This window comes from Rhagoletis pomonella, unplaced genomic scaffold, assembly GCF_013731165.1.
Source record: "Rhagoletis pomonella isolate Grant_MI unplaced genomic scaffold, Rhpom_1.0 Rhpom_scaffold_00014, whole genome shotgun sequence".
NCBI classification, from domain to species: Eukaryota; Metazoa; Arthropoda; class Insecta; order Diptera; family Tephritidae; genus Rhagoletis; species Rhagoletis pomonella.
The window spans coordinates 16,714,009-16,741,926 of NW_023458568.1; the positions used below are offsets into that span (position 1 = coordinate 16,714,009).

At 34.2% G+C, this 27,918-nt stretch overlaps 1 protein-coding gene across 1 annotated transcript in view; it reads left to right on the forward strand.

Moving 5' to 3' along the window:
- Nucleotides 1–27,918, forward strand: part of LOC118749276 (protein furry-like) — a 1,083,341-nt gene that overhangs the window by 928,819 nt on the left and 126,604 nt on the right. The window contains exons 25-28 of the mRNA XM_036484076.1: nt 2,547–3,074; nt 3,139–3,684; nt 25,985–26,112; nt 26,192–26,407. Coding sequence (XP_036339969.1) covers nt 2,547–3,074; nt 3,139–3,684; nt 25,985–26,112; nt 26,192–26,407 — 1,418 coding nt within the window. The remainder of the gene's footprint in view (nt 1–2,546; nt 3,075–3,138; nt 3,685–25,984; nt 26,113–26,191; nt 26,408–27,918) is intronic.

Below are 27,918 nucleotides of genomic sequence, written 5' to 3' on the forward strand. Positions count from 1 at the left end.
AATGGACAAACCTACAAGCTTACGTCGCCTCCGAATGGCAAATGGTTTTATGAGAGGCTTTCCCATGGCAGAAATACACTTGGACGTTTACCACTGCTTCCGAGTAGTAGATAGTTCGCACCTCTAACCTTCGGCTATGGCGGTCGCCTACAACCCCATATTACAGCCAAGCACCATAGGATCCACAGGGAATGAGGTTGCTTTCTGCAAGTTTGATTAGTTATGGACAGTCTGTTGAAGTTGTAGATCTATTTAAAAAAGCGAATGAATTTCTACTAGCGACAAATGGGTGTATTTCCATTCTGAGTGATTTTCCATGCACAACAGAGACTGTGGAGCGATCGTTTAATACACTTCGTAGAGTAGAAAGGTAGCTGAGAAACACAACAACAAAACCGCGATATAATTCAGGAGACAACAATCGAAAAGTTTGCTGAAAATTCGAGACGTTTGCTATTAGCGTAACAATTTTAATAAAAATATAATTTTTTTTACGTTCGGCAGTATGAAATTAATAATTTTTTTTTTTGGATATTTTAAATAATTCTTGAAGCTTTCTAATCTTTGGTTACTTGAACAAATCATCGGTTCTTGAAAAAGAAGATCCAAACCTGCGCTACATATATGTATATTTTTATCCATTATTGCTTTAAAATATTACATTGTCATTGCTGTTATTGTTGCTCAATTGGTGAAAGTGTTAAAACAATATGAGAGGCTAAAAGGACTAAACATATATGTATATGTCAAACGGACCAAAGCCCTGTCCAAAATTCCATGGGATAGACATAAATTTACGTAAAGCATGTCAAAAGACTCGTAAATTTATAACGCACCAAATAAAACGTGGCAGAATTGAAAATTTAGCATTACGTAAACGCTGCGACCATTAGCGCACACAAGGGGTGGGTTTTGGGGTTCAAACCCCCCCTAAAGCTAATAACCTCAAATGCAAACTGTATCTTAAAGCTAAGAATCCAGCTCTCAAGGAAATTATAAGAAATATTTATTATAATTTCTGTTGCTTGAAAAGGCGCTTTGCTTTTGCTGTAAATTTTCATGAGGAAATAAATTTACGAGCATTTTTTTCTTGAGAGCTGCAAACTGATTTATGAAAATTTGGTAGAAGAAAATTTCTTTTCCATTTCTCGTCCGTCGTTTTATATGAATTTTTCGTTTTTCTTGAGAGTTCAGTTAATTTTTTCGGAACTCGAAATATTAAAAAAATTTAGCAATCGTGAAAAATCACCATCTATCGAAAACCAGAAACCAGAAATCGAAAAAATGAACATAAAAGTGCAAAAATTCATGGAATCAATATATTTATTTTTACTGACTCTTTTTTAAAATTTTTATTAGGTACTTTTGAAAGTTGAGCGCATCTTGAGTTTATAGAACTTTTTATTAAACAAGTAGTTTTTAAGGAAAGAACCCAACCGACTTCAATTCTCATATACAAATTTAGGGGTACCGTTAATTTCTTCATGATCCAATCATCGGATCTCTAAACCAAATTACGGGACGACCCTAGAGGTACCATATTTCCAATAAAAAAAGGATTATTGAAATCGGTTCACGTGGTGAAAAAGTTATGTATTCCGGCGAATTGATAACCTCCCCTTTTTTGAAGTCGGTTAAAAGTGTTTGAGTTCTGTTAATCTTATGTAAATAAAGTGCAGTTTATGAATTTTAAAACGTTTATTTATTTATTACATACTGTACATAAACTTGCATAAATGTATTTTAAAGAGCGTATTATCAAGCAAATTTTCAGTATTTTCCGGTGATATATCTTCAGGATCCAATATGACGGAAGATTTTTTTTAACTTACCGGATTCATTTAAATTTCGGTACTCGTAGGTTATCGAGGTCGCTAATTTTGAATCTGAATTCGGATTATAAAAATTTAAAATGGTGGACCCAATGTGACGGACAAAACATTCAAAATCGATTCGATTCGCTTAAAACTTTATAATTGGGGCTTCTCTAGGCCGCTGATTATGAATCTGAAATCAGATTTTAAAAATTCAAATAGCGGATGCATATTCGGTCTACCATTTATCACGGAAAAGTTGAGTAACCCAGATGAGATATGAATGTTGCTCATACACCGTACGTACGTTTGATTTTGACTTTTCGGGTGATCAGCGAGCCCAAAAACATTAGAATCCGTTTTTACCTAATACATAACTGACCACTGTTTTAACAAACTTAATGATAAATTTATTTGCGCGTTTACGGACATGACGTCTTTTAAGTGTCACGGCATTTACGCAATACTAAATTTTCAATTCTGCTATGTCTGATTTGATGCATTATAAATTTACGATTCTTTTGACATGCTTTATGTTAATTTCTATCCCATAGAATTTTGGACAGAGCTTTGGTCCGTTTGACATGGAACGTTCCACAAACATATATACCTAACTAATCACAAATAACTTTTTCAATTCAAATCCAGTCCTGCTCTAGTAACTAGCGAGTACTATTAAGCTTAACCAGATGATGTTTTAAAAAATGTTCTCCATCTTCCCTTTAATTTCAGAATCACATCAAGATTTCGACAGCTATTTGTACAACGTTAGTCCATGCAATTTACCCGTCTCCAATTCAAGTATGATCCATGCGATGAGCCATAATGGGAACTCTGCTGTAGCTCTGTCGACTGCGAATATCCAAAACGTTAATACATACTACGCAACAACACAACAGCAACAAGTGCAACACACAAACTTGCAACAACCGCCGCCTCTTGCTGCACAGCTACAGTCGCAAACTCAACAGCTGCAGGTGATTGGGCAACCACAACAGTTGCAGCAGCAGCAGCAACAACTTCAACCGCTACAACAGCAGCAAAATCAACAGCATCAAGTGGTCTTGAATGTTGGCAACTTGCAAATAAATCCAAATACTTCGGAAAACTCTGAAGTGCCACTGATAATAACCGATGAAAATGCGCCCCCACAACCGGGCCCCACCATGCTAATCTCGCATGTAATCAAAAGTTTGTTGCGATTTCTCGCTCGAGACACCTGCCAACCATTGTGGAACTACGAAGATATCACAGCGAAAGGTAAGCTGTAAGCTTCACAAACCATTTACTTCATTTATGTTCTCTCTTCCTTATACAACGCCAGTGTGGATGGTGAAGTCAGCCGAACAGCTTAGCTGCTTCCTTAAGCACGTGGGGAAGGTATTCGCCGACAGCTACCCACAGGCCCGCATTGCCGAGCGCTGGGCGCAAACCGCTCTGCAGCTGGGCTTATCTTGTTCGTCGCGTCACTACGCGGGCCGTTGTCTGCAAATATTTCGCGCCCTCAACGTGCCCATCAACTCGCGTATGCTCTCCGACATACTGTCTCGCTTGGTGGAAACTGTTGCCGAGCAGGGCGAAGACATGCAAGGCTACGTCACTGAACTACTGCTAACTCTGGAGGCGGCTGTGGACAGTTTAGATTCCGACTTCCGGCCTCTGGATGTAATGAAGGACATTTTCAAGAGCACTCCGAATCTGAACAACAAAGATGGCGGACCAAATTCAATTTTGCCTGGGAAAAAATCACCTTCGGGCGGCATAGCACCACAATCGCCAAATTTCTCCGTTCCCAGCCACGCTCGCAGCACAAGCTACTCTGTGACGTACTGCGCCCGAAAAAGCACCAACTCGCCATGCGATAAACAAGGTAGGCATGCTGGCGTCGCACACTGGTACAAATGAAGTATCTACCGCAAAGAAAATCGAAAATTCAAAAGTTGAAATAATACAAAAAATGTTAAGTAAATGGAAGCTTAATGGCCACTGTAGGTAACGGTACCAGAAATATTCAATTTGATGCGAAATAAAAATGTAGTGTGCCCCTGCAATTAGTGTGCAGTTACTTCAGCAGCGACTTTTTTGAAGTTCATGACTATAAATTGAATAGAAAATAAAGACCATCGCACAATACTTCGTACTGGTTTTTGCTGACTTAAAATCTACAACTTATAGGCTTATAACAAAGTTAGTTTTTCTTTTTTAAATAAAACCACTGGTTATTAGCAAATGTTGTTGAAAGAAGTGAGACGTCTATAAGCTTACATTCCGAATCGTCTTCACTTATACGTAGACTTTCAACACCATTTTTTGATAGCACTGATTTTTTTATTTCTTTTGAAAGGGTTTAATATTCACCTTTAAATGTTTTAAATTATAGGCGCCAGGCTTTGCCTATTTGGAAATTATTGTTCTTTTTAAGAAAGATGTCCATCTCAAAAAGGGTACTCTACAACGTTTGGTGCGAGGAAGTTAACAGCAAACCAAAAACCGTTGCTGTAATTAATCATGTGTTTTTACTACTTGGGTTAAATGAAAATTCTTCCTTCGATAATTGTAAGCAAATTAAAAATTTAATTTGGAATTTCACGTCTGCTTTGTCAAGAAAATGGGCATCTGCAAATAGAACGAAATCAGTTTTCGAAGCTCGCAACAAAGAATGGCTTGATGGCTTCATTAGATTCTCCGAAATTTACCAGGATTTCGAGAATTGAGAGAAGATCGGTAATGACGTTCCAAGTTTCTCTTCAGGCCGGCCCGCTAAGAACTTTTCGGAAAAAAAGTAAAAGAGCTAAAAATTCAGCTGTATCTTGCCTCGTCAACACCACATCCAACGAGAAGTTGATGCTAGCAGCTCTAGTCAGTTGTTATAAAGCTTCAATTATAATTATAAATTCAATTATATAGATATTAATCCATGGAGCCGACATAATACAAAGCGCTTCATTACCAATTGGAATGTTGTCGGAGGAAGCCTTGGAGTCAAGGACTAAGACTTTAGAAACTTTAGAGAGTTCCATACCTGAAAAATTTCACGTGAAAAAACAATGGAAGATTTGTTTTATGTATTACTGTTGTCATCGGTCCTTTAGTGTCCTCTCTTTCAAGAAAATCAACATTTCGCAGTCAGACCTCTCAAACATTATGTGTAGAAGTTATAGAATTATTAGCCGATCCATCTATGGCAGAAATAGAAAACCTTGAGTTTCATGATGCTGACAACATTCTAGATAGTGACTGTTAAATAAATTTTAAATAAAAGAGCTCAATAATCACAAATTTAATATCTCTTGTCGTTTTTATATTAAGAACTCAAATTTTTTTCTGAAAAGTAAACTGCGTTTAAAAGCGATATAAAATACTGTGCATATGTTAAACTAACCTTACAGTTCCAAGTTCATTTATGTTTAGCAAAACAAAAAAGACGTTAATCTACAAAGTTATTCTCTTTAGAATATTTACTGGGTGGAAACCCGAACACATGTCTGGATTAATGTACTTCCAATTACCTTTCACTTAACACCGATATTGTCATATTTTTTATAATTTAACGGATAGTGTATCTTATCCATTCCTTGTGACCATACTTTGGTATATAATTCTGGTACGGGTAGAGGTATTTGAACTAAACATAGTCTCAAATGTGCTACATCAAAGCAGATTATTGTGTTCGAATTTAAGAATAATCGGTCACGGTTCATAGGAGATACGAATTTTTTCGTGCTTAATGTGAGCTCTGAACCACTGTGCGTCGCCTACATTAATTATTATTACAATCACTTGTGTACATTATTATGACACGCCAAGAAAGAGTTTAAAAAACTAAAACCTCCCTATTATAATTGCCATTCGTACTGTCATCAGGTATGTAACTTGAGAATAGAAATCGCTGCATCTTTTAGGCGCATCAATATTGCATAGTTACATCCCGAGCTAATAAAAGGAAGGTAAAAAGCTATGTTTGGAGTTTTAAAAAGGGGAACGAACGTATTCCCTTCCGCTTATAAAATTTACCTTCTCCCATGATTCAATGATTACAGTTATTCAGGCAGGTTCTGCAATTCACTCTGAATCCAAATTGGAAGGGGTTGAAATTCTCTCGGAAGATAATGTCTGAATGTCTGCACCAGTGTTGCCAGTTTGGGGGATTTCGCCCTTTTTTCGGGATTTTATGACTAAAAAGGGCGAATGGGATTTTCTGTCGAAAAACGGGATTTTTTGCCTAGCATACCAAGCAAGAAAATTTAGTAATTGGTAAATAAGAAAAAGCTATTCTCTGCGTTAATTAACGCCGTTCATATGAACCCTATCAGCGGAACTTCATTCACTTTAAATTTGTAATAGCAAGTTTATGAGTTATACAGAAAGTAATTTGGGAAAAATAAAGTGATAGAAGTTACAAAAACGTGTGGGGAACTCGAGAAGTTGTATATTTTTGAAACATTAGAAAATTTTCCAACCATTTATTCTTTTTTCAAATGTTTCGAGTTTCTAGATTCTGAAAAGTATTTTGAGTGATTCTATTCTTTGATAATGCAAATAGTAAAACTTGCCCATGGCAAACGTTTGGGAGGTAGTCGTTAACAAAGGGGAAATAAATAGTTCACTGGTTACTGACATCGAAACGAAAAAGAGAAATAGATTAAGCGAAAAAGCATTAAATATGTTTAGTCAAATCTAATTTACTTAACAAACAATTGAATTGTGCGACATGGGGCCAGTTTTTCAGTGCACGGCTGTGGTTATACATAGTTTAAACGCCCGAGCTGGCTGGTTTAAACTAAGATTAGCCAATGAAATGTCAGCCAACTAATCAATTTAAACCCGAAAACGAATGAGAAAGCTGTTTGTATAAATTATTTTTGTCCTTAGAAATTAAAAAAATGAGAAAATAAAATATGTATGTAGGTGTATTAAGGCGGGTGAATTTGTATGGGAGATTTTTTCGACTATGCGCATATTGCATATACATACGTGTAATTCTAATCACCTTTACCGAAGAAACCATGGCTCTAAAATCAATTTGGAATCTTCCAAATTGCGAAAATAGGTTTCTTAACACTTTGCTGTGGTGTCGTAAAGAATTGCTTAAATTTTTTACAAAACATGCTGCAGGGGTTTCTAAACCTATGTATTTTCGCAGTATGGCAAACTGCTAATTGATTTTTGACGCATGGTTTCCTCGGAAAAGTTGCTTAGAATTACAAGTAGAATCCTCTTATGCTATGGGCGCATAGTCAAAAGAATTGGCCCGCCCTAATGTATATAAATCCTATGTAATATTGCATATCTATGTACATACTTGTGTTTTTCATTCGAAAGCACTTTATGTATAATAGATACATACAGCGCGGGATTTCTGTAATAACTTTAGTATAAAACACTGGTCTGCACAGAGAGCGCATATTCTCACGTGTCTTATTTACAAAATATCGGTGTTGCACACACAAAACAGCTTTTAATTAGGGAAAAGGGATTTTTGTTTTTATACCCGTGCGCACTTGTGCACAAGGGTATTATAACTTTATTCACATAACGGATGTTTGTAACAGCCAAAACTAATCGCGATAGATATATATAGACAAATGGACACATAAATGCTCAGAATTAAAAAAGAACTCGATTAATCCATGTCTGTCTGTCTTTCCGTCCGTGTACACGACAACTCGAGAAGATATTTACATATCTCCACGAAATTTGGTATGTAGGTTTCCCTTTATCCAAGGTAGGTTGGTATTGAAAATTGCCGAAATCGGACTGTAACCACGCCCACTTCCCGTATAAAGCTATTTTCGAAAAATACAAAAACTGCGATATTTCAGTAAATATTGGATCTAAATTAGTGAACAAGTAAGAAAGTCTAAGTTCGGGTGGAGCCGAACATTAAATACCCGGCGCATGTATTAAATATATGTTTTTTCACCTTTCCGAAAGCTACCGCTAGATGGTAAGCCGGGGTGTATCAATTTTGAGTAAATGAGCGTCCTTAAATTTCGAAATATTGAAGTTTCAAGCATTTCTGAAATTTACCGTTATATGAAAAGCGGCCGTAATTTTAGTCAGATTTCAATAATTTTCAACTTTTTGCTTTTATGTGGCAAGCACAATAAAAATACCGAGTTTGGTACAAATTGGTAGAATGGTTACCGATATACATATATGTATGTGATCATCGCATTATTGCAAACGTCAAGCTGTGAAGTTCTACTTATATTGTGCTCTGTTTTGTCTTTGTATTTTGCAAAGTTTATTGTGCTAATTTCTGAGTAAAAGTTGCTATAAAAAGTGCCTACGAGCATCTTAGTGTGATAATAATCGAAGCTAAGTGAAAGTTTTGTGATTTTTGTGGTTTATATTAAATTTAATTAAATTTCACTAGCTTACATCTAATCTTGCCGAGTCATTTGTTGTTATCATTGTTGTTGTTATTCCTTTGTAGTTAACTGAGATCGTTTCTATTTTTGCACATTTCTTTTTGCTCTTTTTGTTTACTTCGTTTAGTATTTCTTGTCACAGCTGTTTGCGCTGCGTTTATTAAGTGTCACAATACAGTGATACTCAAACTGTTCGCTACGTATATTTTTAAGCTAAATACATCAGCTCCTAAATTGTTGTGTGTGTTGTGTTAAACTTATTTTGCTTGTCTTTTTATTAACATAAGTGTTATTAAATCTTTCAATATGAAGTGTGATCTTGATAACTGACAAATTAAAAGCGAATCTGAACGCTACTTATCGTGCTGGCTCTGTGATGGTATTTGCCATCTAAAATGTGCTGGTTTGACAGGAAGAATTCTGGACGCTATTAGTGATGGCAAAGGTCTTCGCTGGTCTTGCTTAAAGTGCAGGTCAACCGAAGTTGATCTCTTTAAGTTGTTTAGGCAAACCAGAAATGGGTTTTCTGAGGTAGGGAGAGAGTTGTCGGTACTGACCGAAAAATTTAAACATTATGAAAATGTATTTTAATCTTTTAAATGCTTAGATACCGTACAATCTATGAAGGACATTCATGTGTCAAAACGTAAGCGTCTTCATAGTCCGCCTACTGAAAGGACCGTTCCACGTCAGAACAACCTTCCGAATGACTTAATTAATCTTTCTTCTCCATGTCCACAGACAACGGAGTTATCTTCCTCAAAAGGACATATATCAAAGTCTGCTTCTAATAATAACGACCCTGCAGTATCTTCCCCTTCCCCCGTTGAAGTTGTGGCACCGCCATCTAATCTTCCAACGCTTACTCTACCCTCAATTAGTAACTCAGTTACTCAACCCCGTCCGCCGGTAATCGAGTCTAATACTAGGAGACTGGTTGTGGTTCCCCCAAAGAAGTCTATATTTGTATCTAGATTTTCGAGGGATACTTCCGAGGACGATATAAAGTTTTACATCTCGTCCAAAGTTAAAACTGTCAACTTAAGTATCAGAAAATTTAATTTTAAATATGAAAGAAATATTTGTTCATTTAAAATAGATAGATATAAAATTTTGACATGCTTTCGTTCGTGAATTTGAGTATAGGCCCAACAAAAATAATAATTTAGCAAATATTCGCCGTCAGAATACAGAACCAAAAAACTGATTACTAAATCTGCTTTAAGTATTTATTATCAAAACGTAAGAGGCATAAATACTAAATTAACGAATTTATATTTTAATGGCCTTGAATGCAATTATAATATAATTTCTTTGACTGAAACTTGGCCTCACACTTTTAATTCAGAGATTCTTTCAAATAATTATCATATCTACAGAAAAGATCGGGAGGACAGAGTCGGCGGTGGCGTACTCTTTGCCGTAGACTCTTCAATACCATCGGAAGAAGTTAGTCTTCCACACATTGAATCTGCAGAATTCAAATGCATTCGTGTTCGGGTTGGAAGGGGGTTTACTTACTTAGCTCTATGCTATATTCCTCCCCGATCTGACTTATCAGTGTATTCACAACATGTATCTTTACTGAAATCAGTTAATTCAATGATTAAACCCTCTGATTCATTGATTGTGTTGGGTGACTTTAATTTACCAAATGTATCATGGAACATCATTGACAATGATATTGTACCTTTCTCGTCTAGCGCGTGCAACAACGTATTTTTAGAGGAGATGGCTGAACTCTGCCTGAATCAAGTTAATGTACTTTGCAATAAGTTTGGCAAAGTACTAGATCTTGTTTATGTTGATGATGCATCTAAGTCGGCTGTAAATAAATGTGACCCACTGGTTTTGCCCGAAGATGTCTACCACCCTGCTGCCGATGGTCAAAATTGCTATGTCCAAACATACGAACCAAATATTCGCTTTGATTTTTCGAAAGCCAACTTTAAAAAACTGAACAAAGAATTGTCTAAATTGTCGTGGCCTATATACAAAGAAAAAGTTGAGCAAAGCGTTGCACATTTTAATTGTACTGTACATAGATTATTTGAAAAGTATGTGCCTAAACGCATGTGTGTTCCTGAAGAACAAACACAGTTATGGTTCACTAAAGAACTGAGAAACTTGAAAAACAGAAAGTCACGTTATTTTAGATTACACAAAAAAACCGGCTTACACTTATACTATGTAAAATACTCACTTTTGCGTCACAAGTTCTTTGAATTAAACAAAAAGTGTTATAAAGTTTACTTGTGTAAAATCAAACGACGTATAATATATAACCCCAAATCATTTTATGATTTCGTAAACTCCAAGCGAAATGTACGTGGGTTTCCTTCCGCCATGAAGTATCAAAATACCGTCTCTGGTGATAATCAAACAATTTCTAACATGTTCGCTCAGTTTTTTAAATCCAATTATTCCACTAGCTCCCAAGCATACTTTGACTATCCTTTTAAACTAAGTCCAATTAACTCAATACATAACCCTATAATATCTCCCGATGATGTTTTAGTTTACCTGAAGTCCTTAAAGCAGTCTTTTAGTTATGGTCCTGACCAGATCCCCACTTGTTTTCTTAGAAATTGTGCTGATTATCTCTATGAGCCGTTAACAGCCTTATTTAATTTGTCTCTTAAAGAGGGCGTTTTTCCAACTGTATGGAAGGAATCGTTCATAACCCCCTTACATAAAAGCGGTAGCAGGTCTTCAGTGGAGAACTACCATATCTAAGCTTTCTGCAATTCCTAAATTATTTGAAGCAATTATAACAAATCGGTTGACGCACTCTATCACTTCAAGCATTTCATACAGTCAACATGGATTTTGCAAGGGCAAATCAACTTCTACAAATTTACTTGAATTAAATCCTATATCTCAAAAGCATTTAGTGAGAGCAAAACTGTTGATGTTATATATACTGATTTCAGTAAAGCATTTGACAAAGTGTGCCACTCGTTTCTCATCTATAAACTTGATCTTCTTGGTCTTCCACCTAATTTTCTACGTTGGATCTCTTCATACCTCTATGAAAGATCACAAAGGGTACTGTTTAAAAATACTATCTCTGACGTCATTGATGTTACTTCAGGAGTCCCCCAGGGTAGCCACCTAGGCCCGATTCTGTTCTTGCTTTTTATAAACGATATTTCTACAGATATAAAATTCTCCAAAATTTTAATGTATGCAGATGATGTAAAACTTTATAAATCGTACGTTTCAATTAAAGAAAGGTCTTTGCTACAATCAGACTTAAACAGCATGGCTTACTGGTGTAAAGTAAATCTTATGCCTCTAAATCTTAAGAAATGTAAAGTAATGTGCTTCTCGCGAAGAGCTGTTCTGCCAGTTTCTTATATAATAGGTAACCATAACCTGGAACAGGTATACAATTTTGTGGACCTTGGTATCACAATGGATCCTAAGCTTAATTTTAATCTTCACATTAATGTGACAGTCAACAAGGCTAAAGGTGTACTTGCATTTGTGAAACGATGGTCAAAAGAATTTAGTGACCCTTATATCACTAAAACCCTGTTTACAACATTAGTTAGGCCGATTCTGGAATACGGCTCGGTGGTTTGGAATCCAAGGTATCAAATTTACTCTGACAAGATAGAATCAATTCAAAACCAATTCCTACTTTTTGCTTTAAGAAATTTCCGATGGGATTCTCAATATAGTCTTCCACCTTATACGAGTCGCTTAAAACTTATTAACCTTCCTACACTTGCCAGTCGCAGGGTAATGCTTGGTATAATTTTTATGGTTAAATTACTAACAGGCTCAATTTCAAGTCCGTCTCTTCTGGCTGATGTAAGCTTTAATGTTCCCTCACGCGTATCAAGACACTTTTGTCCCATATTTCTGAAAGCTTGTAAAACCAATTTTGAATTGCACGACCCACTCCGTTGCTTATGCCAGGATTTTAACTCTCATTCCAGCACGTTTGATATATCAGATCCGCTTTTCAGCATTAAGAAAGCGATACTCTCCTCTCTCAATAAGTGAATTATTGACATAAATACATAAAATCAGCTGATGAATTTAGTTCTGTAGCTGAACAGTTTTAGATCTCGACACTTAACAAACTCCTGCCTATCGTGACTCGGCACAAAAATTTAAAATATTGGTTCCGTACGTCATGCGGACTGCGCCCCTCGTGCGGATGGGCGGGAATGGAGGGTAAAAACCGTTGGGATATTATTATTATTATTATTATAAGTGGGCGGTGCCACGCCCACTTTCCAAAATTTTATCATAAACGTATTTCTTGGTAAAGAATTGTTGCAACCATCAATTTTGAATAAATTAGCTTTAATATTTACTGATTTATCGAGGATTTCGTATTTCTCGAAATTACCGTTATATGGGATGTGGGCGTGGTTACTGTCCGATTTTAAAAACTTTCGGCCATTTGGTATGCTGTACCAGGGCCAACAACTCTGCCAAGTTTGGAATAAATTGATGCAGCGGTTACCAAGATATACACATGTAACCATAAGTGGGCGTGGCTACGCCCATTTTTAAAAAAATGTTAATATTCTTATTTTTCGTCTAAAATTTATTATAAATATCAATTTTGAGTGAATTATCTTGAGTACTTACTAAAATATCGCAGTTTTCGTATTTCTGGAAATTACCGTTATATGTACGGTGACCATCCGTTCTGTTTTTTGCAGGACTGTACTGTTTTTCAAAAGTCGGTCCTGCGTAGCTTTTCAAATCTGAAAAACCTGAAAATGTACTGATTTTTCCCAAGTGTCCTGCATTTGTCCCGCATTTTACACGTTATTTTAAAATTATCGGACAATGGATGGATTTTTTCAAAAAAGTGGTTTTTGGTACTTTTCGTAGCTTTTCTTCAATATCTCGTGAAAAAATCTCCCAATCAACGTAAGCGACTTACAGCTCGAAGGGTATTGATGTGCCTCTTACCAAAATATATAACTTGTGGCGACTACAATGAAAATTATCATTACCATACATGTCGTCGAAGTCGAAAAAAGTGAGATTTTCAATCAAATACGCAGTTTTATTTGAATATTTTTTTTTAATTATATTAAAAATTCGATAAAGAAGATATATCACTATAGTAAATTTTGAGCCAAAGATAATGAAAATCGGATTAGAAATGTAGATGCTATGGAGCGCAATCTGCACAAATTATATATTTTTGTAAAGGGCACTTTGTCGTTTACGTCGGTTCATGACGTCGATTTTTGACAAATAACTGCGAAAAGTACCAAAAAACAAAAAAACATGTATTGTTTTCGTTTTGAACGACTCAAAATTTGCGTATAAAATAATCTTTTAAAGATTTTCACTTTTCGTGTAAGCTATTGTAATTATAATATGTTTTACTATACTTTTATAAATATTCATGCAAAAAAAGATTAATATCGATGAAGAAAACGTGATTAATTTTTAAAGTTTAAAATGTATTAATAAATTAGAATCATAAATACTATTATGATATTTTTATACTACGTAAATATATGTAGGCATATTTTTGAAAAATTTTCCTTCATTTTGAATTCATATTTATGGTCACCGTAGTTATATGGGAAGTGGGCGTGGTTACAGTCCGATTTCGCCCATTTTCAATACCAACCTACCTTGGATTAACGGAAACCTATATAGATATCTCAATTTTTGCTCGAGTTATCGTGTACACGGACGGACGGACAGACGGACAGACGGAGAGACGGACGGATAGACAGACATGGCTTAATCGATTTCTCTATTCATTCTGAGCATTTATGTATACATTTGTCTATATCTATCTCGATTCGTTTTGGCTGTTACAAACAACCGTTATGTGAACAACATTAATATACCCTTGTGCACAAGTGCGCTCGGGTATAAAAATATTATTCGAAGTAGAATTTTGGCAAAAAATAGTATTAATATGAAATTGGAAAACGGGCGTGACCCCGCCCACCGATTCACCAATCCTGACCAAACACGGTATGAGCCTTTCCTAGGGTCTAGCTGAGAATAACCAGCGGAATAACCACGCCAACTGCGATAAACCAGTAGCTCTTTCACTTAAAACCGATGAAGGCAATAACTACTTAGTAAAAAATTAGACTATCATGCATTTTTGGATAATGGGCGTGGCTAGGGTAACCAGATGAGTCGAAGAAAAAATCAGAACACTGCATTTTTGAAAGTTAGCACAATCACTTTCTTTTCCATTAATGGTAAGAATTAAGAGTGCGCAGTTGAGAGTTGTGGGATGTAGGCAAGTGCAAGCGACGCTGTGAAAATCGTTTTCAAGGTCGCCAACAAAAGCTCTACACCTTCTTTAAAGGCGGTTTTCTCATGTAACCTTCAAATTTGAAGCCCACTTTATATATAAAGCAGGGACCGTAAATAGCAGTTATTATTTTCCAACAGTTAAACTTGGCCAGATATTTTTTAAGTTCGAAATAAAAGTTTTTCCGGATAGTAAAAAAACCGCTTATTCAAATTAAACAAATTTGGTACCAAATAAAAGAGGACTTAAATAGCATTTAAACAGAAATAACGATCGAAGGCTACCACTTCTATTGATATTTTTTTTATAATTTAGTAGAAAAGAAATGCATATACTTGACCCAAGGTTTGTTCTATGGTAATTAAAAAACAGTTTTTATTTAAATATTTTTCAATAGCTGGCTTTTTGCTGGCTTTCTGCTGGCTTCCTCTCGTTTAAATATTTCAGTTTTAAAGCTATTTAAGGCTGTGTACGAGTTGACCTAAATTTTAGTACCTAAACTAATATTTCACTGGAAATTTCCAGCACTGCTACCAATTTAGGAAAACAACTGGTAAAACTGTGCGAGTTCATTTGACAACCTAAATTGTTTGGGTATAATAGAAAAATAGGGCCCGTTTAGCTAGAAAGAAAGAAAAAGTGGGCATAGTTCGCCTTCTTCCATTAATTCTAATGGTATAAAAAATGTTTGGTGCAAATTAATAGGGGCGGTGCTTGGGGGTGGTAAAAGTAGAATTTTTACTATTTTCAAAAGCTTATATTTCAAAAATTTTCAAAACGTGGGTACGGTTGGAAAGAGAATTGAAATACCTTTCATTTGATATTTACATCTATATATATAATTTACACGTATTTCGATAAAACTAAAAAAACGAAATTATAGCAATTTTTTTAATAAAAATTTGTTTTTCTTACAAAAATACGTAATTAACTATTTGAAATGATACATTTTTATTTATAATATTTTACCTTTCCAACCATATCCACGTTTTAAAAATCGGTTCAATAATTTTCGAAAAATAAGCTTTTCAAAATACTGAAAATTCCACTTTTACCACCCCCTTGCACCGCCCCTTTTAATTTGCAGCAAAACAAAATTCACACAATCAAAATCAAGAATAAGGAGCGAGCCACGCCCACTTTTTCTTTTTTTCTAGGTCATCGGCCCCTATTCTTTACTTTTACGAAAATCAAAGATATTTATACTGACATTTTTTTGAATATTTTATTTTTGTGCCATAGAAAGGATAAAAATTACTTAAAACTTCTAAAAAAAATCATTCTTCGTTTAATCGCGCTCCCTTTTATATTTCACATTTCATTTTAGGTTGAAAAGTATGCTCGGAAAAAATCTAAATTGTTCCTATTCACTGCATTACCGACACTTTCCAGTGATTTAGGATTTTTCTCTATTTAGGTAGCAATTTAGACGTACTCGCACACAGCCGTAGTCCTCTTTCAGTTGATACCAAACTTGTTTAATTTGGATAAACGGTTTGTTTATTATTAGGAAAGGACTTTTATTTTCGACTTAAAAATTTCTGGCCAAGTTTAGCTGTTGGAAAAAAGTAACTGTTATTTACGGTCCCTGATATAAAGGTTACATTAAAATGTATGGTTGTGTCTAAAGTAAAGCATTTTATTATCGGGTTTAAATTGATTTACAACTAGTAAACATACATACGTCAAAAACTGATAATAGAAACAGGGACCGTAACAGTTAAAATTTGTATAAAAAAAATCGCTCTTTAACAGTTGTTTTTTCACTTTTATTTAATTACTCCTTAAGTAACAGTTATTTTTGATCTTTATCTAAATAATGTGCAAATAACAGTTATTTTTTAATTTTAAATTATATGTCTTAGATAACAGTTATCGAAGACTTTTATTTATAAAAGTCATAAATAAATATCAGTCAGTGACTTTTACTTTTAAAAATCATCAATATAAATCAGTCGCTGACTTTTATTTTTAAATCATACTTATAAAAGTCATTTGTATAATTCGCAGTCAACTTTTGTTCTCAACACCTTCTTAACTGCTAAAAATGATACATGACTTTTTAGGTATGACTTAAAAAATAAAAGTCGGTGACTGATTTGTGTTGATGACTTTTAAAAGTAGAAGTCACTGACTGTATTTTATTGATGACTTTTATAAATAAAAGGTTACTTGAGAAAACGGCCCTCAGTAAAATAGGTAGGATGCTAAGGATAAAACTAAATATCATATCTAATGGCATCTTCATTCGCCACAGTTCTGGCAACAAACCAGTTGTACCTTGACAAAGTGGTTCTCTATTTATGTGTGTAGTGTTTTATTTTCTTTAAAATGCTGTACGCTGATAATGTTGTCATATAAGAAGGTGAACTTTTTTTCGAGAAAAGAAAACGCCATTAGTGACAATCGAAAAATTGTGTACGTGTATTGTAGTTTCGGTCATTCGAGTTTTGCAGGGATGTTATTATATGAGCGATGTACAAAAAATCGCCTAATGATATGTTTACGCAGTAAAAAGTTTATAAAGGGTCAGCTTTGTAAAAATCAGGACAAATGGCGTGGCGCCGACCCCTTATGACCACAAATGCGTATCTCGGTAACCGATTTATCAATTTCTACCAAGCTCGTGGCACTTAATAACCTTGGTACGAAAAAACGATTCGTTTAAAATTATTAAAATAGGACTAAAATTAAACCCGCTTCCCGGGTAACGGTAAATTTCATAAATTCCGATATTTCAATAACTGAGGATTTTGATTTACTCCAAGTTAATACTTACAACCATCTCTTATCAATAAACATGGCTGTTATAGACTTTTAGGATTTGCGCACGCTACCGCCCACTTTATGACTACACAGGTGTATCTCGGTAACCGCTTTATCGATTTCTACCAAACTTGGTTCATTGATTTTATTAAGTCTAACTCAGCATACTATCGAAACCGTATGAAATCGGGGAAACCCCCTTGCTTATCATGCAAAGGTAGTTTAGAGAAAGTTAAAACGACGGTATTTGATACCTGCGCCGGATATATAAAGTTCAGTTTCGTCCGAACTTATACTTCTTTGCTTGTTTTATTGAGTCAAATTTATTGATCGATGGAACCTTCTGCATTCCCTTAATCGTAGTTTGTAGAAAATGATGCTGGTCTGTTTTTGCCAGATCTGCACCGATTGCATTAAAGTCCGAGCACTGATTCCTACTCTTATCAATTCAGTAACGTTATTCAATGAATTTATAATCACCAGAAAAATCGTTCGCTTTATTAGAATAAACTTTTCGAGGTAGAGTTCGAAACAGTAGTGCACCATTGGTCGATTAACATAGAGTTTGCCAATCGAATATTAGAAGTCCGAGGGCCGTTTTCTCAAGCAACCTTTAACTTTAAAGCTCATCCCATGTATGTATGTATGTTTCTTGGTTGTAAACCAATTAAAAACCGATAATAAAATGCTTTACTTTAGACGCAACTTTACATTTTAAAGCAACCTATAAATATAAACCGAGCTTTAAACTTTAAGGTTACTTAAGAAAACAGCCCTGAGCATAGACAAATAAACGCCAATACGACTGATTTAGATACAAAGGATGTGATCATAGTTTATGGCACGGGCGTCGCTACGTAGGGGCAGGGTGGGCCCTAGACTTTGAAGTTTACCTTATATGTAGGTATACAATCTTCGATTATTACCGCAGCGACCACAAAAATTCAGTTGCCAGCTTGCAGTTGCCATCTGTAAAACCATTCGATGTTCTGGTCACATACATAAGTACACATTTTCATGAGTCTATCTCTTCTTATTCTGGTACTTACAAATATCTAGCCAAAGTTTTAATACCATTTCATGCTCATGAAAGGTATAGTTTTCAGATTTCATATCGGTGAAGAAGGTAACAAAATATAAATTTAAACGTATCTATTAAAATGTCATTTTCAAAAATTTCATGCATTGCTATGCCATGTCATTCCATCTCAAAAATACTGTTATAGCATGTCTTTGCTTCTTAGGTCAGCTGTTGTGTTTCTGCAGCATATTTTTAATACTGTTTAATCCTGCCCTGTATTAAAATGTACATAGCAGGGGAGGGCAAGGAAGAGGCCGAAAAGAGCCACATCTAAGTTCTAAGTGCTACAAAGAGCCACAAAAAAAGAACAAGAAAAACAAAAATTTTATTTTTAAATAACATTATAATTAGAAATGAAAAACGTTAATTTTATTATTATTCTATTGTACGTAAGATAGATATAAATGAAAATTCAAAAGATCCCTTTGGCGAGATTTTCAAAATCTGGTTTTAGGTCAGTTAAAGCCGTTCGTAACAATTCTGTTAAACGTTGGATAGTCAATAGGTACGCTCGTTTAAAATCTCCAGTAAAAAATGTCCAACAGCGAAATTCCGGCGAAATATCATCTGTTCTCTCACAAGAGAAAAAATATCCAAAATAGTACGCGAACAGAAAATTTGCAGAAACTTGCAAGTTAGACGAACAGCTGATAGAAATTTTGTTTGCATTAACAGGTCTATTCTGCGCGTTACCGAAGATTTTGTGACCGGAAAATTTTATTACCAAAAAATGTTACCACTTCTTGTCACCGCGATTCTAGGTACGTTGGTAATGCAGTGAAAATATTCAGCACCTCAGCTATGCACATTTGTGGAAATTCCTATATTGCATATTTCACGGGGCAATATTTTGTTACCAGCTTATGAAATGGTAACCAAATTTACCAGTTCCAAGAGAGCACAGAATGCGAAAAAGGTTTAAAAATTGACAGACACTTTAATTACCGGTTATAAAATGTATGTTACCAGCGCAGAATAGACCTGTAAAAAGTATAAAATTGAAAACGTAAGAAAACAAATCCTGAATTCTTATCCTAATACAGTTCACTGACTAAACGAATAATTACTTATTTCTTATAAGTTTAATTAGTCGCATTTTACTATTTCAACTTCCAAACTATCAAATTCAATTAAGGGATTTGCGTAAATTCCAGCCATATTATATGTATAATATGTATGTATGTAGAATATGTATGTATACCGTACTTTGCTAAACAAAGAGCCGCATTTGGCTCAAAGAGCCACGTTTGCCCACCGTTGGTATATAGATTTTTAATTAGATAATTGTTTAGTAAATTTTACTATAGTAGGAGCTTGCAAAATTCGGAAAATCTCTTCCCGTATATACAATGTAAATAATAATGCTGAATATGTTGCATGTGTTCCTTTTCTTGACATGCATAAATTTGATGCATGATTTGATTTTAATTTATTCGGCAATGTATTCATATATCACTTTCAAACATGTATAAGCGACATGATATAAACTGGCACTTGCATGATATGTTACATGTCGCTATGTTTTGTAGTTCAGGCCTTTAGTATCTATATATAATTGCTCAGTCATACGACTTAGTTAGGCCGATCTGTAGCAGCCACAGAATTGAGCTATATATCAAACTAAAGTGCAAGCTGCAGTTGCAGTTGACCATGTTTGTCAAAAAAGTAAAAAGCGGCAGAAAAGTCGATAGTGAGTAATATAATCTATTGAAAAATATTAACCATATTTCCGTAGAATTCAGATTTGGAAAAGTTATTAGGTATTATTCATAGCTTCACGCTTTTATAAAAAGTAGAAAATAATATTTCTCAGTCCCATAGAATTTGTTTTGATAACTTTTGATTTTGAAATTTTAGCAAAAGTCGGTATAACCAACTTATGAGATTGAAAATGAAAAGCGTGGGGCGCATATAATAGCCACCTGAATTGATATGAAGGGTAATATATGTTCATATGTATGTGGATATATGAATAACGACCGCTTAAAATCGATCTCAAATTTGTACTTTCGCTGAAGAAATTTTAGGTCTATGTTATGTAGTTTGCCTATTGTCAATTAAATATAATGCTTTGTATTGCATGCGCCCCACGCTTTTCATTTTCAATCTCATAAATTGGTTATAACGACTTTTGCTAAAATTTCAAAATCAAAAGTTATCAAAACAAATTCTATGGGACTGAGAAATATTATTTTCTACTTTTTAGTCCATTTATAAAAGCGTTGTATATTAAAAAGTTTTTTTTTTATATTATTTATTTTCTACTTTTTTGTCTTGTCTGTATAAAATTTTGCGATAGATATTAAAATAATTGAACGATATTAATAGAAAGGTGCACACACATGCATTTACATATGTATGTACATACAAACGAGCACCAATTAATTTTATTTAAAGAAATGGCGTGTCGTCTATTTCCGCTGTAGCGAACATAGTACATAGGGCGACATCTAGATGTCATCTACCTCGCCCTATTCACTACAGATGTCGCCCTATGCACTAGACTTTTTTATAGGAACTTTGCAAAGCAAAGGTTTTATGGTGTTGGACACACAACATTGAAAGTTTCTGGATCCACAACATTGAAAGTTTCTGGAGCCACAACATTGCAAGTTGATAAAAGCGTTGTAAAAATACCTGAGATCCCTTTCTTTTTTAAACACCTAGGATATCACTGACCATTAAAGAGGACCCTGAATGACCGCAAACCTCAAAGCATTACACCTTTTTGTATGTGAGTTTTAAAATGAACGATCCAAAATTAGCCGGTATACATATTTTAAAATTTTTAGAATCAGTGGTTGAATTTTTGTACTGAAAGTGTTAACCCTAAAAGTATAATCTACGTCTGCGAGGCGTATATGGAATGGGTCTTTTTTTAATTTTAACACAAAATTTACTTTTTATTTTGTTGTTCTAAATAAATGTGGTTATAGTTTTTATGAATAAAACTATGTTTTATTATTAGCCAAACTCACAACTTCAATATTCTTTAAAAAATAAGGCAGGACTAAGTATATTTTAGCTCACAGGTTATCTTTAAGTACATGAGCCTCTACGGCGTATGTTAAGGCTTTACGTTACTCCCAAATATATTAGGCTTCTAGGGTTAAGAAAGCTTTAGTTTGAAAGTGTGATATTAAAGGATTTTCACCATAAACGGCGCCAATTTTCAATGATTATTGCGTTTCATATTAAGACTAATACCAGATATTGTGAAAGGTTGGACTATACCTTAAAGATGACGGTTTTCTCATGGCCCACTGCACGAAGCTTAGAGTAGAGTAATGTCTTTTAAGAACTTAAAAATTATCCTGGGTTATTAGGTGACTAGCAATACAAGATTAATTGTTGTCTTTCACGAAATATTTTAAATAAATTTTGAGCTAAGTACTCACCCGTATTTCGGGGGTTACTACTAGTTTTAGTAAATTGTTAGTTTAATTTCCTATAAAATTTACCGTTAGGTTTATGCATTTTAAGGATACATCGAAAATTTGTTTTAGAGAATCAATGCGAAATAATTGCAGAAACGATTAACCGGTTAGCTGAGCAACCGAGACGTCTGCTTTTTAAATAATTTTTGTAAAACAAATCGGCAAGTACATATCGTCCCCCGTATGCCAGAAACATGAATGTGTAAAGATGAATGTGCATACATAAACTTTGATTTGAATAAATCATTAAGATTTAGAAATTTATTTGAGAAAACTAAAACATTTGGATTGTTGTTTGGATTTTCCTTGATTTTTTGCTTTCCCAAAATAATTGATATCAAAAAACAGTTATGACAAGTAAATTTTTAAGTTACGAAAGCCGAACTAAAAACACAAACTTTATTATAGGTTTGTTCCACAAGCTACTTGTAGAAAAACTCGAGCAAAGCTCAAATTGTCATATCAAATAAACTCTAAAACTTACTTGTGGAATACGTATGTGTAACTCGAAGTGACTTCGAGTAGCTTGTGGAACAAACTTTATATCAATTTCGTGACGAAAATTATACGCATTTTATACCCACATGTGCACAAGGGAATACCGTCCGTTCAAATAACGGATGTTTGTAACAGCCTAAGGGAATCGAGATAGGTTTATGTAGACAAATCCATACATAAATGCAGGATTAAAATAGGACAATAACCCCGCCTACCTCCCATATAACGGTTGTTGGCGGAAATTCGAAAACTGCATTTTTAGGAACTACTGACTCTTAATCACTCAAAATTAATGTTGACAATGACATTTTGGCGGAAAATAAGAATATTATAAATTTGTGGAAAATGGCCGTAGCCCCGCCCACTTGTGTATATCTTGGTAACCGCTCCACCAATTTCTCCCAAACTTGGCACGGTATTTGATCTTGATATCAATCGGCTAAAAATTTGTAAAATGGGACAATAACCATGCCCACATCTCATATAATGGTAGTTTAGAAAAATAAGAAATCTTCGGCAAAGCAGTAACCACTGAAGCTAATTTATTCAAAATTGATGTTTGCAATAATTCTTCGGCAAGAAATTCATTTGTAGCCAATTTTGGAAAATGGGCGTGACACCGACTACTTATAACCACATATACATATATGGGCGTATCCAGTGAAAAGTCGACCGCTTAAAAAAATTAAAATCCTATAATCCTCGAGATATTTCGAAAAAAAGCATTTATGCTCAGATTTGTTTCACATTTGGCATGTTTAGTTGAAACGTAGTAGGACATAGATAAGCAAAAAGTGATACCGCTGGTGGCGCTGATCAGGGCTGTCGAGAGGGAAGGGGTGAATTCTCCCGGGCCTGGGCTTGTTAAGGGGACAAATATATCAGAACCATAACTTGTTATTCGTTTTTATACCTTTCATGAGCATGAAATGGTATTATAACTTTGGTCCGATGTTTGTAAGTACCAGAACAAAAAGAGATAGACCCATGAAAATGTATACTTATATGATCAGAACGTCGAGCTGAGTTGATTTAGCCATGTCCGTCTGTCCGTCTGTCTGTCTGTATGCAATCTAGTCTCTCAGTTTTCGAGATATCCGGATCAAATTTGGTAGGTGGGTGTATTTTTATAATGTATTAATCATTTGTCGGAACCGGAAGAATCGGACCACTATAACATATAGCTCCCATACAACTGATTGTTCAGATATGAGATTTTTCATTATAACTTCTCCATTTATGCAGCTACGAACATGAAATTTTGCAATACTTGCACCCATTATCAACAGAATACTTACAGTGAAAATTACAAAGATCGGGTCACTATAACCTATAGCTCCCATACAACTGATTGTTCAGATATAAAATTTTGCGTTATAACTCCTCCATTTATATAGTTAGGAACATGAAATTTCGCGCTGTTTTCACTCATTATCAACCGAATACTTACAGTGAAAATAACAAAGATTGGGTCACTATAACCTGCAGCCCCCATACAACTGATTGTTCAGATATGAGGTCTTTTATCATAACTCCTCCATTTATGCAGCTAGGAACATGAAATTTCGCACCATTTTCACTCATTATTAACAGAATACTTACAGTGAAAATAACAAGGATCGGATGACTACAACATATATCTTCCATATATCTGATTGTTCAGATATGGGATTTTACTGTAAAACTCCTTTATTTGAACAGCTAAAACCGATAAATTTCGTAAGATATTTTATAAATAATAATACAAAGTCTACTGAGAAAATCGTCAAAATCTATGCTGTATAAGCTTTATCTCCTATAGCACTGATTGTTAAGATACCAGTTTTTGCCATATATCTCCTTTATGTACGAAACTAAACCCAATAAATTGTGTTACCGGTTTACATACCGATCACATAGCGGTGAAAATCACTTAGATTGGTGTCATATAAAGTATATCTTCCATACCTCTGATTGTTTAGATGCGATTTTTTATATAAGTATGTAACTCCTCTATCGATGTATGCAGATGTATTCAAAAGCAGTAATCTGTCAAAGTAAAATTTGCAGATGTTCATGAAAGGTATGAAGCCTTCGGCATAGCCGAAGACAGCGCTGCTCTTACTTGTTTTACAATGTAATTGCTCCTTCGTTATAGGCTTTTATTATAAATATATTTCCATTCGCGCTGATTTTTCCTGACTCTATAAATTAAAGAAAATTATCTAGTGCTTTTAAATTAATACAATTTATGTACAGGGTCCCGTGATTTTTTCGTCCGGGGCCCGAGTTTTCTCTCGACGGCCCTGGCGCTGATGTCAAAATAAAAAGTTCGTTCGATATAAAATACATGTTTTCTTCCCGTTAAAAATTCTTTCAAGAACAATATTAACAAAACTTTTTCAATGGAAATTTTAGTAACGTAACGCCAAGTAACATCACGTCAGATACTTCAGCTGATTAAACATAAAGCAGAAACGATTTCTTCATTTCATAACTTGGAAAATAAACCTCAAATATTTCCAATATTACTGCGAAAGTTTTTATACAAATAGTTTTGCCCAATTCGCAGTTATGCAATTTTGTAAACGAAGTCAAAATCTACTTTTTTTGTAACGTTTACTAATATGTTTAAATCGCTACTACCAACAGTAGTATTTTTTTACTGAATAAGGGGCCATTTGATTGCTATGCAAATCTAGAAACCCCTTTTTAAAATTTTGAATTTTCAATTTTTTTTTTTTTTAATTTTGACGTACGAGCGTCACGTAACGCCAGTTTGGAAATATCGATATGTGTATCTCGGTAATCGTTATATCAATTTGTACCAAACTTGGTAGAATTATTTTAATTGACACAAAAAATCAGGACATTGAAAATGTTAGAAATCGGACTAAAACTACGCCTCCTTTCTCATAAGGCTACGGTTACTATGCATGCGTATTCTGACGAACTTTTGTTCTGATGAATTCGTCGGAACAAAAAAATACGAATCAAAAAACAAACGCGTATTTTTTTGTTGCTACGAAATCATCAAACAAAAATTCGTCAGAATACGAATGCATATTTAGTAACCGTAGCCTAAAGGTAAATTTCAGAAAGGACGCTTATTTACTCTAGGTTAATACTCACAACACTCTCTTAAAAAGACATAAGATTATTTTGGAATTTGAAAAATGGACGTGGCACTGCCTATTTATGACTACATAAGTTTTTCCCATTAATAGCCAAATTCTGTATCGGTGACAAAGCTTTTGTAACTGACAAATTTAATCTTATTCATATAAATATTTTGGCGTATAAAAAACTGTTACAAGAATTTGTCACTGGTACAGAATAGAGCCGTAAGTCTAACTATCGAAGAAGTTTGCAATGCTTACTATGTAACGGTAAATTTCTGAAATGTGAAGAAACAATATTTGATGCGTGCGCCTGGTATTTAATGTTCGGCTTCGCCCGAACTTGGACTTGTTTCAACTGCATTGGATGGAGAATTGGTTTGACGAAAATATTTTAATTTTTCGAAACGTTGTAAAGATCCATCTACTGTTATAAACAGAAAAAAAGGAACTTTAATATTTTTTTCGTCAGTTTTCAATGCAGTTAAAAGATCTGTATAATTTTGGTCATGAAAGTGATATCATAAATTCTGTGTTTCTAGTTCGGCTTTCGTCAATCGAAAATTTGTTACTTTAAAGAAGTATTATATTTGAAACATATTTATGTACATGTAATGTTATACAAACATATGTATATGCGAATATTTGCAGTTGAGTTACGCAATCGCGCATCGGGCATGTCTGAAATGGAAAGAAATACAGCGAAATTCGGCGGTTCAGCGCTTTCACGTTCACGCAGCGCACAAAGCTTGAAAATGTTGGGTGACAGCGCCACACAGGTGATAAGACTTTAACTTTGAGTAAAAATATACCTGTATTTATTAGGATCTTCTCTATATTTTTTACATACATACACAGGATGATAAAATGACAATACTGGCTCAATTATTTTGGCTGTCTGTTTCTCTCCTGGAGAGCGATTATGAATATGAATTTCTTTTGGCGGTGCGTTTGTTAACACGTGTGCTGCATCGCTTGCCTCTTGATCGTCCTGATGCTCGTGATAAAGTTGAAAAGTTGCAACAGCAACTCAAATGGGCAGGATATCCAGGAGTTCACGCGCTTTTATTGAAGGTAAAAACAGGTTCATTTATCAAAAATTCGTAAGAAATATACATACAGTGGTCGAAAAATAAATAGGGACACGACATTTGACCAATTTTTTCCTTTTTTTTTGTTAATTTAATATTTATTATTTTTTATAAAAGTATAGCTCATTATATAACAAAAACCAAACAAATTCATATTCCAAACTTTGTGCAAAAATTATAAAAATTCTGCGAAAGTGCATCTAAATTTTCAACTTTTTAATCAAAAATTTGCTAAAAAATTTCCTTGATTTTTGGCAATTTTTTGAACGCGTTTTCATCTATACAAAGTATGTTCGAAAAATTTTATTATGGAGAAAAGTGCGTAATACATTCAGAATAAAAATTATAAAAAATCAATTTTTCAGGAACTATGGGCTATAAAACTGCATACTTAGAAAAATTCTAAAAAATCTGATTAAAAAGTTGAAAATTTAGCCGCATATACAGAATTTTTATAATTTTTGCACAAAGTTTTAAAAATGAGTTTATATGGCTTTTGTTAGATAATAAGCTAAACTTTTATAAAAAAAAAATTATAAATATTAAATAAACGAAAGAAAAATGGGAAAAATTTGTTAAAATGTCGTGTCCCTATTTATTTTTCCACCACTGTATGTACATACCGCATTCATCAAAACAAAATACGTTATTTGACAAAATTTTAACTTTACAGGAAAATCGATTTTTTTTATTTACGTAGGAAAAGTTTACACAAGTTCTATACATGATAACGAAAATCGTATTATTTAAGATTTGGCATTAAATCTTTGATTTATGATGATATGCAGAAGCATATCGACTGCTGAGTGGGAGATCGATTTATCTCGGCAGCCAGTTCGAAAACACCGTATCTCAAAAAACTTTTCAGGATTGCCCTATTTTCTAGAAAAAAAGAAGTCTGATGAGGAGATGTGGTGATCTCCGAAATAGTGCTATAACTTCTACCGCTTAGACTTTGTTGCTTTTTCAATTTTTCCTAATAAACAATCGTGGTACAAAGCTCAATAAAAACATTAAAAATAAAATGTTAACAAGCCACAATAACATTGATGTCATATATTTATATATATATATATCTATATTTGTATATATATATTTGTATTTTTCAGCAAAATGGTAAGGTTTATCATAAAAATAGGTGAGACGAAAGGGTAGATCAGAGGTTCCCAAACTTTTTTTCTCGTAGACCCCTTTCAAAAATTTACCGGTTAAGGTGGACCCCCTGCTTATACATTTCTAAATATTCCCAAAGCTCGTAAAAAAATTAAATGTGAAAATAAGATCTAACAATGTAAATTTGCATCGCGGGTGAATTCAAAAACTAAACTCAGAGTGGTCAAAATAAAAAAAAAATATTTTCTTGTGTTCTATTTATAAAAATAATGTGATTACACACTTGTGGGTTTTAAAAAATAGAGCTCGTAAATACATCAAAATACTCTCTCGCTCGGAAGAGTTATATTTTTTAAGAGCACTGCGAGCGCTAGCATTATT